At 41.1% G+C, this 14,695-nt stretch overlaps 1 protein-coding gene across 1 annotated transcript in view; it reads left to right on the plus strand.

Annotated features, from left to right (window-relative positions):
• The window catches only part of ZFYVE9 (zinc finger FYVE-type containing 9), a 57,127-nt gene that overhangs the window by 18,666 nt on the left and 23,766 nt on the right, over positions 1 to 14,695 (plus strand). The window contains exons 3-8 of the mRNA XM_071565659.1: positions 2,032 to 2,136; positions 2,866 to 4,943; positions 9,326 to 9,425; positions 12,971 to 13,147; positions 13,455 to 13,624; positions 14,377 to 14,500. Coding sequence (XP_071421760.1) covers positions 2,067 to 2,136; positions 2,866 to 4,943; positions 9,326 to 9,425; positions 12,971 to 13,147; positions 13,455 to 13,624; positions 14,377 to 14,500 — 2,719 coding nt within the window. The 5' untranslated portion in view covers positions 2,032 to 2,066. The remainder of the gene's footprint in view (positions 1 to 2,031; positions 2,137 to 2,865; positions 4,944 to 9,325; positions 9,426 to 12,970; positions 13,148 to 13,454; positions 13,625 to 14,376; positions 14,501 to 14,695) is intronic.

Below are 14,695 nucleotides of genomic sequence, written 5' to 3' on the forward strand. Positions count from 1 at the left end.
TTTAAAAATAAAAGGTTCTCCACATATCCTGGTACATCAGTAAGAGAAATAACAATAGTGATATAAAAGATCTTTTCTCTCTTCAGCTGGAACTCATGAACACAAAAATTTTGTGTGACGTTTTTTGGTCCTGCAGTGCTTCACTGACAAATACTCTTCACATTGTTGACCTCAGTGGCAGGACTTTGCCTAGGAATAATTATTCATGTCTTCATCAATTGTTTGCTAGGCAGGAATGTTATTATAATGTAAATTAAATCCATTATAAATGGATGTGAAATTATGTGGTATTTTGTACAAAAAAGTCTTGCTTTTTGAGGCTTCTGAAATGCAGCCTGTGATCAAGGTGGCCAGTTTTTCCATTGCTTATGCTACAATCTGTGCATCTCTATGTAGTGACTGATATGGGCAGTCATTTATTTTCCCTGCAGAAGGAGATCAGCTAAAATCCCAGACAAGAGGACAAATCTGGGAGTTTGTAAGCTGACAAAGTCTGGATTATCTCTCTGACTTTTTTTGCAAAATGGTCTTTTTTCTATTGATGCTTATTGCAATTTCTAAGTTACTATTAGACTAGTTTCCTTTAAAATTAGCTTTTGTATATATCTTTAAAACATGATTTAATCTGATTGCAACATGATTTAATCTGATTATATTAAATAGCAAAGTATTTATGTTGTATCATGATCACCTTTTAAAACAACCATCTGTGAAACTTGAAGAACACCCTAAAAACTTGAAATTTGTATTTTGTGATATTTTTGCACAATCTTTTTGTAGCAATAACCTGATTACAGCTGTTGCCCATAACACGTGCAAAACTGCATTCAGTGTTGTAGTTATGAAAGTGAAGGTGGTTGATGTTTTCCTCAAATCCAGGTACTCTGGTGGAGATGGAAAAGTGTAGTTTTAAACTGGAAACTTCTCTGCTGTGTTTTTGGTGTCTGTTGTATCTCTGGTGTAAAGGAGCAGGTTTTTAATCGAGCTGTCAGGTCTGCCACTGCTCCATACGGCAGAACAAGGTTCTCACCCTCTCCCCCTCCACTGCCTTGTTTCACAGCAGTGAAAGCCAGCTCTGAAGAAAAGAAAGCTGTTTTGGATGATACTCAGAGAACAGATCAAATCAAGGTCTCTCTGTGGTATATAGGTTATGGCACACATTTCCCAGGGAAAATGTCTTTGTTTGGGAAAACTGAATCAGGATGTCTTGTTTTCACAAGACTTTGGAAGCAAGAAGTCCATATTCCTACTGTTAGGGCAGAATGTTATTTGTTATGTGAAGATAAAAAAGTTATGTAATGATTTGGGGTTGGGCTTTTGGGTTTGTTTTGTGTTGGTTTTTTTTTCCATTTCTCCCTTGTCATCTTCCTTTCTAGCCTGAGAGCATCATGTTTTGATGAGACTATTTACTTGTGTGCACTTTTCTAGATTTCCAGTGCCTGACTTTCAGGGAGACAAGGGTTATTCAAGCAGACGTTTTAAGAGCTAGTACAATTCAAGTGACACCCATTAAGTCCCTTACCAACTTTTACAAGTATGAATCTTTGAAGCATCTCTGGGAATTGAGGAGTGACACAGAATACTGCTAGTCTAGTATACATTAAAAAATCAGAAGCACAGGGAATTTAAACTACTTGTTCAAAGCCACATGAGCTAATTGGTGGTAGCACAGAACTGAAAGTTGGATTTTAAGATTGCTGGTTGGCCTTTCAGGTTCTCTAGATTGTTTTTTTCTGACTGGTGTCAAAGCTGTTTTGTTTTTACCTTTATGGTGATTCTGATGGCCAGACACATTAATGTGAGAGACTGGAGGTAATAAAATCCAGAGCAAGTTTGGGGAGGCTGTTAATGTGAATTGGGCAAGTTTCAGCACACAAATAATTTTTATTCCTGGAAAATACTTTTGATTTATGTACATAAGGTATGTAAAATTTGACTTACAAAGGACTTTTCCCCTTAAATCAGGACCCTGTGCAGTGGAAGGGTGCTGACTGAAGGTTAAGTATCTGATTGTAATTTGTTCTCTGGCAGGTTCAGACAAGAATCTGGTGGTCGTTCCCTGACAAATGGAGAACTATTTCCAAGCAGAGGCATATAACCTCGATAAGGTTTTAGATGAATTTGAGCAAAACGAAGGTGAGTCATTGTGAACAGGATGTAGATGTACATCAGATGTATCCTACAGAGAACAGTATTGAAGAGGGAGAGATCTGAGATACCCCCTTTGGTGTTGAGTTGCAAATTAATCTCAGAACTTTTTATGTCTTCAGTATTTCTTAGTAGTGCTCTCTTCTGTTTCCATTGACCTTGTTTACTTTTGTAAAATTTCTCACTCTTTTAATAGCAAATGTTCTGTACACTTCTAAAGACAGGTTTTGAGAAGCTTAATCTCAGTAGCAATATTTAAATCACTTATTTTAAACAAATCAGGCAAAATGTATTTTAAGCTTCTTCTGCAGAAATGTTTTATTAGGTCACATAAATCATATAATGAAAGTTATCATACTCGGAGCATTAAATTTTTTGCTTAGTCTAATTGCTAATTCTGTGCTGTCAAGGAAGTTGAACATTTTATGGGGGTGAGAGTCTTTCTAGGCACTTCCATCTGTCTGAAGTGTATTAATCAGTACTTTAAAGTTGCTTGTACAAGTTCAACCTGATAGTAACTGGTGTAGCTCTAAACTTGTTGAGTTCCACAAACATTATGCAGTTATAGTGCTCATGGTTGATCCAGGATGTTGGTTATGGCAGACGTGTTTTAGTGTTGTGCCCATATTTATATTTGGGGCATTCTAGTGCAACAGAATTGACAGAACCTGTGGCTTCAACAGGCCAGTAAGTTCTCTTACTGAAACCCTTTTGCAGATGCCGCTGTCTCACCTACCCTGCTAGGTGCCAAGTGGAATCAGATCCTAGACCCGCCTCCTCGCCGCCTGCCGTTCACCCCGACCGCGGCCAACGTGAATGAAGCGACAGCTCCTAATGAGTGTCAGCAGAGAGGAAAGTCTTTCTCCTTGTCCCATTCAGTGACTACACCACCAGGAGAAGGGGATCACTGTGCTAATGGGAAGGAGTTCAGCATCAGCCCAGAGACCCCAGTCATGTGGATTGATGACCAGGCAGCAGCAGACGATCAGCTGATTAAAAGAAGCAGTAATCGGGATGATCAGTGTAACGCTGTGGAAACAGGGGAAAGGAAATGTGGGAATACAGCTTGCTTGCCAGAGGAGAAAAATGTGCTAGTGGTGGCAGTCATGCACAACTGTGACAGAACACTACAAAGTGGTGATTTGCTGGATTGTAAAAATTACAGCAGTCAGTCCCTCATGGACACTATTGGCTTTACACTGGATAACGAGAGCCGACAGAGCGACCAGTGGAGTGTTACTGTAAATGGATCCACGGAAAAGGATACAGATACAGAAAAGCAAGTGAACAGGCTGTGCACTGAAGATGACTCTGTAAGTCCTTTGGTTAATGCGTCATCTGAAAGCCTGACTGTTGCATGCCCCTCCTCTCGATTAAAGGATGATGTGAATCTGAGTAAGGATTCGCTGTTCTCAGAAGCTACAACTGCAGGGATCAATGCAGTGACTCTCTTACAGAGACCAGTTGATGGTACCGGGAAAATGCAAGAAAATTGTGTATCAGTTGAAAATTTTACAAGTAAAGCCATTCCTCAGAGAACGGATCTGGAAGCTAAAAACTCTTCTCCTGGTTCCAGCAATGGAAGCTTAGTTGTAGAACAGGAAACAGCCCAGCAGTCACAGTCTAGGCTGTCTGGGCTCACTGAAACCTGTCAGCCTAACGTGGCTGGAAGTGGCAGTCACAAGGAATGTGTTGCAGAGCAGTCTGGCCCTGAGGATGTTAGTGCCACTGAAAGCGAAGGCATTGAATGTGATAAAAACCTCGGCACAACGGAGTTGCTCGGCGTGGCAGAATGTTACCCTGAATCTCAGGAGATGACTAATTGGGAACTGACAAAGTTGAATGAGATGAATAATAAACAAACTCTAGGGGAGAGTGAAAGACTTTTGCAGCCCAAACAGCCTGATGAGGCATGTGGTAATAGCAAAGAAGATGGAGGTGGGGCGATGGAGGCAGGCACAGACTTAAAAGGGACTGGTATAGATGAGCTTGAAGGGTCCAGTCTCTCTGATGTGATGGCTACATCAGCAGCAAGCTCTCTGTCTAATGGTTGTGATTCCTATGGAATGCAGAACCCAGTTGTTGCTCATGTTCCAAAGACTTTACCCTCCAAGGAAGACTCGGTAACAGAGGAAAAGGAGATTGAGGAGAGCAAGTCAGAATGTTACACTAATGTTTATGAACAGAGAGGAAATGAGACCACAGAAGGGAGTGGTCTTATTTTAAACAGCACTGGTGATCACATAAAGAAAAATTATTTACATAATCTTTGCAGTCAGGTTTCATCCGTGCAAGGGCAAGCTTCACCCAAACCAGTGACTAATCTGCAATATATCAGTGTTCCTTTTGGTGGTGCGAGACCTAAGCAGCCTACAAATCTGAAACTGCAGATTCCGAAGCCATTGTCGGACCACTTACAAAATGATCTTATTCCCCCAAATTGTGGAGGTAATAGTAAAAACAAAAATGTCTTTGGTAAGACACAACTAGGGGATACAGCAGACACGTTTCCTGGTGAAACATCTTCAAATGCCTCTGGTACTGGTACTAATGGGGAACATTTGGATGAGTATGAATCTGGAGTCTCTAATAGTTCGTGCCTTGCAGTAGCCCCAGATAGTCCAGATAATGATCTCAGAGCTGGTCAATTTGGAGCTGCAGCCAGAAAGCCTTTTACAACTTTGGGTGAGGTGGCTCCAGTGTGGGTTCCAGATTCTCAAGCACCAAACTGTATGAAATGTGAGGCCAGATTTACATTCACCAAAAGAAGGCACCATTGCAGAGCCTGTGGGAAGGTAAGTTTGGAGTCTGTGAGTAAGCTCAAAGCACTCTTTTTATTCCTGATACTGCACAACATCAGATCAGAGGGCTTTCTAAGCCACTGGATATAGTTACCTGTGACATCTCTTCCTAAAAATCTGTGTTTGAGTGAAGACTAAAAGGTAATTTCCAAGCTCGGATCTATTTAGGGTTCAAATAAAGAATAACTAACTATTATTAGCCCATATGAGCAGTGTGTTGATTGCAATGATCATCATCACTGGGTTTATGTTGAACTCTTATAAAATGACAAAGTGCAGGAAATTGGTTTACAGAAATTACTGCATCAGTAACCCCCAAAATATATGGAAACGTTCTGATGTGTTTTGGAATTGTGCTGTTGGATCGCTGGCATTCCTGCTGGTTTACATGGCTGATCAACTCCGTTATTTCCAGTCTTCTTTACTTATTTTTTCCATATTGCTTATATTATTTTAAACATTATTAACATATTTTTAAACACACATTTGCTCCTGGGAAAAAAAGTGAATTACCTGTAACCTGTATGTGCACGTGGTGAGGGATTTTGTTATGAAGACAACTAAAACATAATTTCTGTATCTCTTTTTGTTGTGTAAGAAATATCTTATTGTTGAGGGCTTTTTAAACTTTATGTGCCATCTACGTGAACACAAATTCTTATGTGATGAGTTTATGGTGAATGATTAACCTGTAAAGTATTTCCAAATATCTTTCTATTGAAATATGTGTCAGTGGCATAAATAGGAACTTAGGGAAAAAATGATGCTTCAAAAGCAGTAAACTTAACACTCTTGTCAAGTAGGTATTAATGAATATTTTAGAAAGAAATACTAAAACTGATGAAGAACTAGAGTAAATGTAACTTTGGTTCACTTAGGCCTTTTTCAGAGGTTTCTGAAGTGGATTGAAAGACCTCTTGACCGCTATGGGTGATAATTTTTGCTTCCAGAAGAGTACAGGGAAGGAGAAAGATGCGAATAAAGAATCCCAAAGATGCACATCTATGAGGAAAGCTCAAACCCTCATGCCAGCTGTTTCTGGAAGCAGCCCAGTTCTTCTGACAAACCTTGAGAACAACCACCAGTATTGTTTTGGATTATATGTGGGGAATGGATGAAAGAAAAGGTCCCTCTGCTCTGTGTACAGACTTGTTTCTGAGCAGTGAAAAGTGCATCACATAGTGGCATTTGATACTCTCAGAGTCTCAGAATAATCCTCAGAATGGATTGTTTTTAGAAGCTTTTGTTAGCTAATATTTGACTGGGCCAAGTTTGCACAAGTGCAGCCCAAAGATGTGGCAGAAAGCACCATTAATAAACGCTCAGAATCAGCGTGAGTCAAACAATACTTAGCACTTCTGCAAATTGCTTTGCAGCCCTTAATTCCTGGAAGGATTCTGGGCAGAGAGAGACCCAAAGGCTTTGACAGGCAAGCTCTGCTGGATGTGGCTGCAGTGGGTTGAGAAGTAAATAACATTTCTCAGCTTCTGCTCAAGCTTTCTGAGCACCATCCCCATTCCAGAGCAAGTGTTGGCCGTGTGCCTGTGTTACCTCCTGAACCACAGGGATGCTTCCACTGTGGGATGTCTGAGTCTCCTTAAAGACCTGGGGAGCCAGTGCCTTCAGCTCTTCAGTTATTTGTTCCAAGGGGATGTCACAGGACTGAATATTTTGAACACAAGTTTTGCCACAGCAGTTTCTCCCTGAGCTTTATTAACACCATGGCCAGTCACTGCAGTGGGGGTGAATGTTCCAGGTTCATTTGGGAATGAACATTGCACTTAAAAATAGTTGAGTGGCACCTGCGAAGTCTGTCTTGGTTTTTAATTTCAGGATACTAATTGCAAAGTTAATGGAAGATATGAACCTCCTGGGATTGGTAGAAAGTAATACACTTACAGTAGAGTTTGAATTAAAATTGAGAATCTGAAGAATGTGTGTGAACACATTCATAAATGATAAGTATTTATATATAACTTCATATGTAAATTATATGTATTTATGTACTGTCTATTGTCAGATGAAATTACTATCCTTGTTGGGAAAACCAGAAAATTTGTATGCAATCTTTTTTACTGACAACCAAAACTGTATTTTTCCACTAAAATATAAAAGAAAATCACCAATTCCCCTAGCAACTAAGGCTTTAACAACTCCCAGTGAACCTGAAAACCTTAGTAACATCAAATCTTGCTTTGACACTGCTGTGTTACTTTTTTATAGTATGATATACTGAGATAATGACTTGGGATGGTTAATAACAAATCTGACTTGTCAGCTCTGCTGGGCTGTGTTCTCTCTGTTCCTGCTGTTTCAGGCTGATGCAGCCTGAGAGGAGGTTTGGGTGTCTTGTCATTGCTTCTATTTTCTCTTCTAATGCTTAGATTGTGGCATTTGGGAGCTTTGCTGAATGCACAGTGTGTTGTTTGATAAAGGGTCCTAAGTTAGATATTAATTTGTGTCAGTCCTTGAACACATTGGTTTTTCCATGTTCAATACTGAATGAACTTTTGACTGGACATTTCTCCCAGAGAACTGATGTCAAATACCTCTAAAATATGCAGTGATGTTGTTATTAATATTCCCTAGAATGCTTGTAAACTGGTTTGGGGTGTAATGCAGAAATCAAGTTTTCAAAGTGCATTTACTTTTTTTTTCAATTAAAGTTTTCACATATGCAAAAGGGTAGTTTTTATTTTTGCATGGAAAATGTCAGTGTATACTTACTCATATTTTGGTTTTGAAATGTTTAAATTGACATAATTAGGAAACATTTAAACTGATTGTAATGAGACAGGCTGAGCTCCTTCTCTCATTAGATTTTCGAATCTCATGGCGAGCTCAGAACTTGGATTTGCTTAAACACTTTTCACTAAAGACTACAAGTAACAGGCTGCAAAGTAGTTGTAATTTGGTGTGATCTTTAACTTAGTTGAAGTTTAATTAGGCTTACACATGTTTATAGATGAGAATCCTGTGTAGTTTCTTGTTTGTGTTACAGCAATAACGGTGCTGAAGTGATGACGGAATAATTGATTTAGAAAGCATTACAGATCACAGCAATGTGTAGTGAATTGCAGAGATAATGCCCACCTATCATTAACATTTGAAATCCTCTCTTGTTGCCAACTCATTTGTTGGGTAGCTGCTGCTGTTTCTAGATTTCCTGAGTCTGATATTACCTTTCTGCATGAAATGGGTGTTCATCAGTATCTTACACAGAATCACAGACTATTCTGAGTTGGAAGGGGCCCACAAGGATCATCGAGTCCAACTCTTAAGTCAATGGCCTGCACAGGGGATTGAACCCAGACCTTGGCATTATGACAACCAACTTTTAACCAACTGAGCTGATCTCATGGAACAATAACCCTGAGGAAATACTTTTTTTCTAAATTAAGAAAATACCATTATTTAAAACACGTAAGAAATCAGCAGGGCACCTGATGTGCCAGTTCTGCAGGATTTCGAGAGTGCAGTTGCTATTGTAGGACCATCTCTGCAGGCAGGTGTGTGTTTTGGTGCCCAAGCCATGCTCATGGTGTGTGGGTTTGCTTGTCTGGAGGAAGCCTCAGGACCGTTTCCTGCCCAGGACTGGGGAGCTGGTGGAGCTGGTTCAGGTGAGAAGCACCAGCACTGCACCTGCATCTGCTCGGCACTGTGTCCTGCTGGGGCTGTCACTGCCCCCCGAGCAGCCAGCACGTGTGAAATGCAGTTCCTGAGTTCTCCCCAATGTTGTGAATTTGTGGTGGTTATAATCATGTCAATATGAGCTTTTCTTGTATAAATGGAGGAAGGTTTTCTTGCAGGACTGTCACTGAGCTTTCTTAAATGTCTTGGTTTGTATGTTGAACACTTGAAACATTTTGATACATCACTGTTCACTTAAGTTTCAACTGAGGAATAGCTTGTTATATATGACGAGATTAAACAACTGGAGCTGCTAATATAGATGAAATGTGCTACTGCAAAGAAAAGTGACCTGTTTGAATTACTGTGCCATAGCAGTCTCTCATATATATGGAAAACTTGTGCATTGAAACATACTTGAATCTAGAAAGTGCTCATGCTCTTTCTAAGGCTGAGGTTAATTCTGTTAGGGGTTGTACTGTGATAGGTATTTATTACCCATTGTCATTTATACCAGACGTATTTTAGAAACACCCCAGTGCAGTATCAGGACGACATATATGAGTTCCACAAACTGCTGCTTCATCAGGATTAGCAGCACAGGCACCCTGGGCAGGTACTGGGCACTGTGGCTCTAATGGGAAAACACCAATAATTTCCCTCCACATTCTGCATGTCCAGAGCTTTGCAGAGGGTCTGCTGTCCCAGTTTTGCAGCCCAGCTGAGCTGTCTCCCCTCGGTTCCAGGTGTTCTGTGCCGCCTGCTGCAGCCTGAAGTGCAAACTGCTGTACATGGACCGAAAGGAAGCCAGAGTGTGTGTGATCTGCCACTCAGTGCTGATGAATGGTAAGTGGGAAGAGAATACAGCATGTGGTGCTTCACTGGCTTTGTGTGGAGCTGCAGTGATGCTGTTGAAAAAACAATCAAAATACTTTATTTGTGTGGGTAAGTATTCTCAAACAGTAAAGGCCTCTGGAAGGCTAACGTGGAATCCCTGAGGAGAGTGAAGATTTCTAAACTGAATATGGCTAACAAAAGGCAAAAACTGGGAAGGTTACAGTGAGATTGAAAGCTTTTATTTGTGAGTACTCCACCAGGGTTCCAAAACCTGTGATTTTTGGTTTTTTGTTTGTTTTTGTTAATTCAGAAGCCTACTCTGTGGCCTTGCCTGAGTAGGTAACCTGTTACACTTTGGTACAGAATGCCAACGAGGAGTAGTGCAGTTGTGCCTCTTCTAGCTTAGGGTCTATAGGAGGTTGGGAAAGTAGTATTTACCCGCAAATTAATCCAACTCTTAATTCTGTGGTGCTGGAGTAGGAGGTCTGGTCTAGAAACATCCATGGGTTTGGATTGTTGCTTTTGGGCATGTTTTGGGAGAGTCTGTCCAACCCAGGATGGTGCTGTGGCTGAAATCCTGGTGTGAACATGAGACACCAGGAGAGAGGCCACAAGTAGTTCTGAAGGTAACATGTACAGCAAACAAAAAGTTCTATTACCTCTGCTTGGATAAGGAAAGAGTTGGTTTGGTTTTGACCAAAGGGCTGTGGAATATATTTTGTGTTTTGTTCTTTATTATGTTAACACTTTTGGGCTGTGGTATCAACATGGGCAAACATAGGGTGTTCTTCCCACTTAAAATCTCCAGAACTTCCTATTCTGGCAGATACCTTTGGGTGATTGTGCAGCTGACTTATGTCCATGACACTGAGACATCTGCTGCAGGAAGACTCAGTGCTCAGTCTTTGTTTCGAATTGAAAAGGCAGAAAAATTGGAGGAGGTTGAGAGATGACCCATGTGAATGCTTAAATCATGAGCTAACCTGTCTCATTGTGAGAAATTCCAGTCACTCTTGTCTTGGGATTATTAATGGAAAGGTGAAGGGGTGGCTGGATCTCAGGGTATAAATATGTATTGGATAACTGAGACTTGCTGACAGAAGTTAATTCGATGACAGAGGAAGGTCTGGCTGGTGCACTCTAACATGTCATAGGTAGAATGAGAAATCAGGCAAATTCAGGCTCTAAATGCAAACTCTTAACCACTGCAATAACAAACCATCCTGGTAATTATTGAACAGTTATCATGGAATCTCCACAGCTGCAAATGATTAGCTGAACTTTGGAGACTTTTATCAGACACTGCTGCTGTAGTTGTAATCAAGAATTAGGAAAATTCTGGTTTGTGTCAGCATTCAGACAAGGTAACTTGGACAGTATCTTTACATCCTACTGTATGCTGGGTTATTTGGGCTGCAATTTTCAGAAAGATCTGTTAATTTGTGCAGCATCTAAACTAAACCAATCATAGCTTTATTTTTTTCTCCATAGTTCAGTATTATGCAGGTTTGGTTGAAAGTAACTGAGTGCTTAGTCTTGAGAATCCAAATTTAGTAGACAGTTTCTGTCATTAGACAGGAGTAATTTTTGCAAGAAAATTTTCAAAAAGATGAAATATTTCAAAAATATTAAACATTAATCAGTGTGCAGTGGTAGGTTTTAATTATTAATAATTCCTTACTCTAGGCAAAATGTGTAAGGTGACAGGAGATTGTAGGTTGTAATATCAAGAAATTAAAACCAGGTCCCAGTAATGATGTTGGAGCGGTGCTAAAATGTTACATTTTGAGATGGAGAAATTAACACATTTCAAGGTGTACAAGAACAAGGAGTTACAAATACACCTGGCAAAAGACAGCTGGCTTGTGGTGGTGAGTAGGATTTGTTTCATCTGGGGGAAGGGAAGAATCTCAGAATATTTCAGTTGAAACCAGAAGTGTTTTTTTTAAAAAGGCATAATAAAATTGATCATATTACAATGACTTCCTTTTAAAAGACTTTCTGTCCTGTTGCCAGGACGGATGCACATTAATGGCAGGAACAGTGACACCCCTGCCTGCCTCAGTCCAGGCACTTTGCCTGCCCGGGTGGGCTGGGCCCGGCTGCCTCTGCTGCTGCTCCTGCTGCAGGGCTGTGGGGATGCTCTGGGGTGCTGGGCAGTCAGTTTGCAGCCTCGTGGACTCCAGTCCCTCCTGGTCCCTGCAGTTCAGATCTGGGGGGTTTGTCCCACTCAGTGCAGCAGGTTAATGTTAATCCCTGCTCAGTCTCGGAACCGGAGTAGGAATCACACCTGGAAAGCAGTGATTGGTTTGGTTTGGTTGCTGGGTCCCTGGTTTGGGTTTCACTGGGGTGTGGGGCCAGGGTTGTGTGTTTGCTGGCACTATTCCAGGGCCAGGCTGTGTTTCATCAGTTTCCAGTGCTGTTGTTACTGTATTTTCAATTGGTAAATGTGCTGACTGGGCACTTCACTTGATTTGCTTGTTCTTTTACCGTGCTATGACTTTTCTAGTGAAGTGGTCCCAGAGTTGTAACTTTGTGCGTTTTTAACACTTTCTTCTTTCAGGACTTTAAATGGTACAGAATTGCTGTTGAAAAAGTGCTTAAGTTTAATTTTCTCAAATGAAATGTCAATACCTTTTCCATTGACAGGCATTTCACTCCTGGTTTTGCAGGTTGATGTGTGGAAGGAGAGTTTATGTTCTGTTTTGTTGTGTTTGTGTTTTTTTGGTCTTTTTATTTTCACCTTGGTTTTCTAACAATTGATAGCCAAGGGAACCCAAAGATGTACATGCTCTGAGAGCTTAGGTGGGGTGATACTTACTCCTGACTCAAAGAATAAGTTTATTTGTAACATACTAATATGGCTGAAGGTGCAAGCAGATACATAAATTTTCTGGTACCTTCCTACAAGCCTTCCATATAGCTGAAAAAGAAGCAGTACTGTGCCAGTTGTCACTACTTGGAGGAGATTTCCCTGTGATGGATGTTGTTGATGAAGAAGTTTTATGTTATTCTTTGGACAGTTGAATTAAGGCTCAAGTCATGCCTTAAAAATGAAGAGCATAAGGGGTTTTTACTGTTAAGAATTAAAGTTGCTGATGTGTTCTGATGTGCCCTGGATATAAAGAAATGCAAGGTGCTTTTTATCATATACAAAAGATAAATATGCTCAAGTGTTCTGTGGATTATGAAACATTTGTAATAGGAATGTCTCATGTATCCATGCAGTGTGATATACATACGTATTTATGTGTATATTGAGTGTTTTCAGTAGAGTCTTTGAAGAAGAAACAAAATGAGGCATGAGGAACTAAACACCACCCAAGTAAAAGTGTATTGTTACAGTTTTCAGAAAATACTTCTCTGTGAACTGACCCAGTGCTGTTTCTCCTCCTGATATGGTTTTTCTTGCTTAATTACAGTCTCCTGGGCTTTTACATGAGGAGAGATGGTCTTTGGGTCCACACTGCCTGCAGCCAGGAACTTTGCACAGTGTTTTGGACTGGTGGACACCTTCCTCTGTGTTCATGTTTTCTGTTCTTTGTTTGCTTTAGCTCAAGCCTGGGAGAACATGATGAGTGCCTCAAGCCAGAGCCCTAACCCTAACAATCCTGCTGAATACTGTTCTACTATCCCTCCTTTGCAGCAGGCTCAGGCCTCGGGCGCCCTGAGCTCTCCGCCTCCCACTGTCATGGTACCTGTGGGAGTTCTAAAGCATCCTGGAGCAGAAGGTAAGAGGACTTCTTTTTATTTTCAGTTCACCTGTAGCAAGCATTTGGAAAGAATATCTGCACTTCATCTGCTCCAGATACTCTAGCTAATGGTAGCTGTGCAATTCCTTCCCTCAGCAGGGACATCAGGTTTTTAAGGACAGGTAAACTGTTCTCAGCAGTCGTGTTTACACATGACGCTGCCAAAGGGAATGCACTAGGTGATGTCTTAAGTCCCTTACAGTCCACATTTCTATTTGTGTGCTCAAATTTTCCAGCTAATGTGGCTGTGAGATCTTAAATCCTGTTTTTCTTACGTTCTCCGCAGTGGCCCAGCCTAGAGAGCAGAGGCGTGTTTGGTTTGCTGATGGGATATTACCCAATGGAGAAGTTGCTGATGCAGCAAAACTGACCGTGGCTGGGACAGCTTCCACAGGAACCTTAGCAGTGTCTCATGATCCATCAAAGCCCATGGACAACAACTCTTTATCAGCAGAAGTAAGGGAGCCTTACACTGTTCCCCCTTGAAATGCCGTGCTTGCCTTGGCCACGAGCAGTGTGTGAGCTGCTGTGGTGGCTTCAGTACGACTGATGTGGGACACCTGCTGAGGCTTGTCTTAGTGTGTTGTATTGCAAGTGTGCTCCTGATGTTAATGTTTGCAGAGTGCTTGAACAGCCATGTATTTGGAGCTGAACTGAGCTTTTATGGGGCAGAGCACTAACCACTGGCTGTTGTGGCTCCCAAGTGTTTGGCTGTACAGACTGTGTGTGAAGCACATTTGTGTAATACATGTTTTAAAAAAGGTGAGTCATGGTCAGTAAGGAGTTTGGAGCAATAAGGTTGTCATAGCAAGAATCAGAAAAATACCCTACCTGTCATAAAATGCTGTGTGCAGGAAAGTGCAGATACACCCCATTAAGTCCAACATAGCCCGTGTGAGTGGAATTGAGACGTTACAAAAGTTCAGATGGGCACAAGTACATTCAGATTTTGTGAAAAAATGGTGTGTGTGGTGCTAGAGAAGGGAGGTGCAGTGTCTGTCTGAGCAGGCTTTCTAGTAATAGTTCACAGGCAGGAGTCATCACATGATCTTCTCTTGTTAAAAGAGCCAAATTACTTTGTATTTCTGGTTCTCCAGCAGGCACAGAGTCCTTCACCTACATCTGCAGTAATCCAGTCAGCCAGCTCTTCTATTTTTATCATTTTTACTTTTGTAATGTTGTCCTTCCTTGTTGTTTGCTTCTTGTAGACTGATAATGCCTCTGTATTCTCGGGAAATATAACTCAGGTTGGCAGTCCTGTTGGCAGTGCAATGAATCTAATTCCTGAAGATGGGCTTCCTCCAATTCTCATCTCCACTGGAGTAAAAGGAGGTGAGGGTATAAGCTGGCAGCTGGCTTTATGCTTACCAGTTGCAATTAACCTAATGGTTGTTGTGTTTATTTTAAAAATAAGATGCTGGCAATATGCCGAGTATTTGAAGAAATTCTCAGTAAGCACTCCTGGGTAAATTTTGGGACACTTATTTGCACCATTAGTTCCTGTGAGCATCCAGGAAGAGCCCCACC

The sequence above is a fragment of the Pithys albifrons genome, chromosome 10, assembly GCF_047495875.1.
Source record: "Pithys albifrons albifrons isolate INPA30051 chromosome 10, PitAlb_v1, whole genome shotgun sequence".
Lineage (NCBI taxonomy): Eukaryota > Metazoa > Chordata > Aves > Passeriformes > Thamnophilidae > Pithys > Pithys albifrons.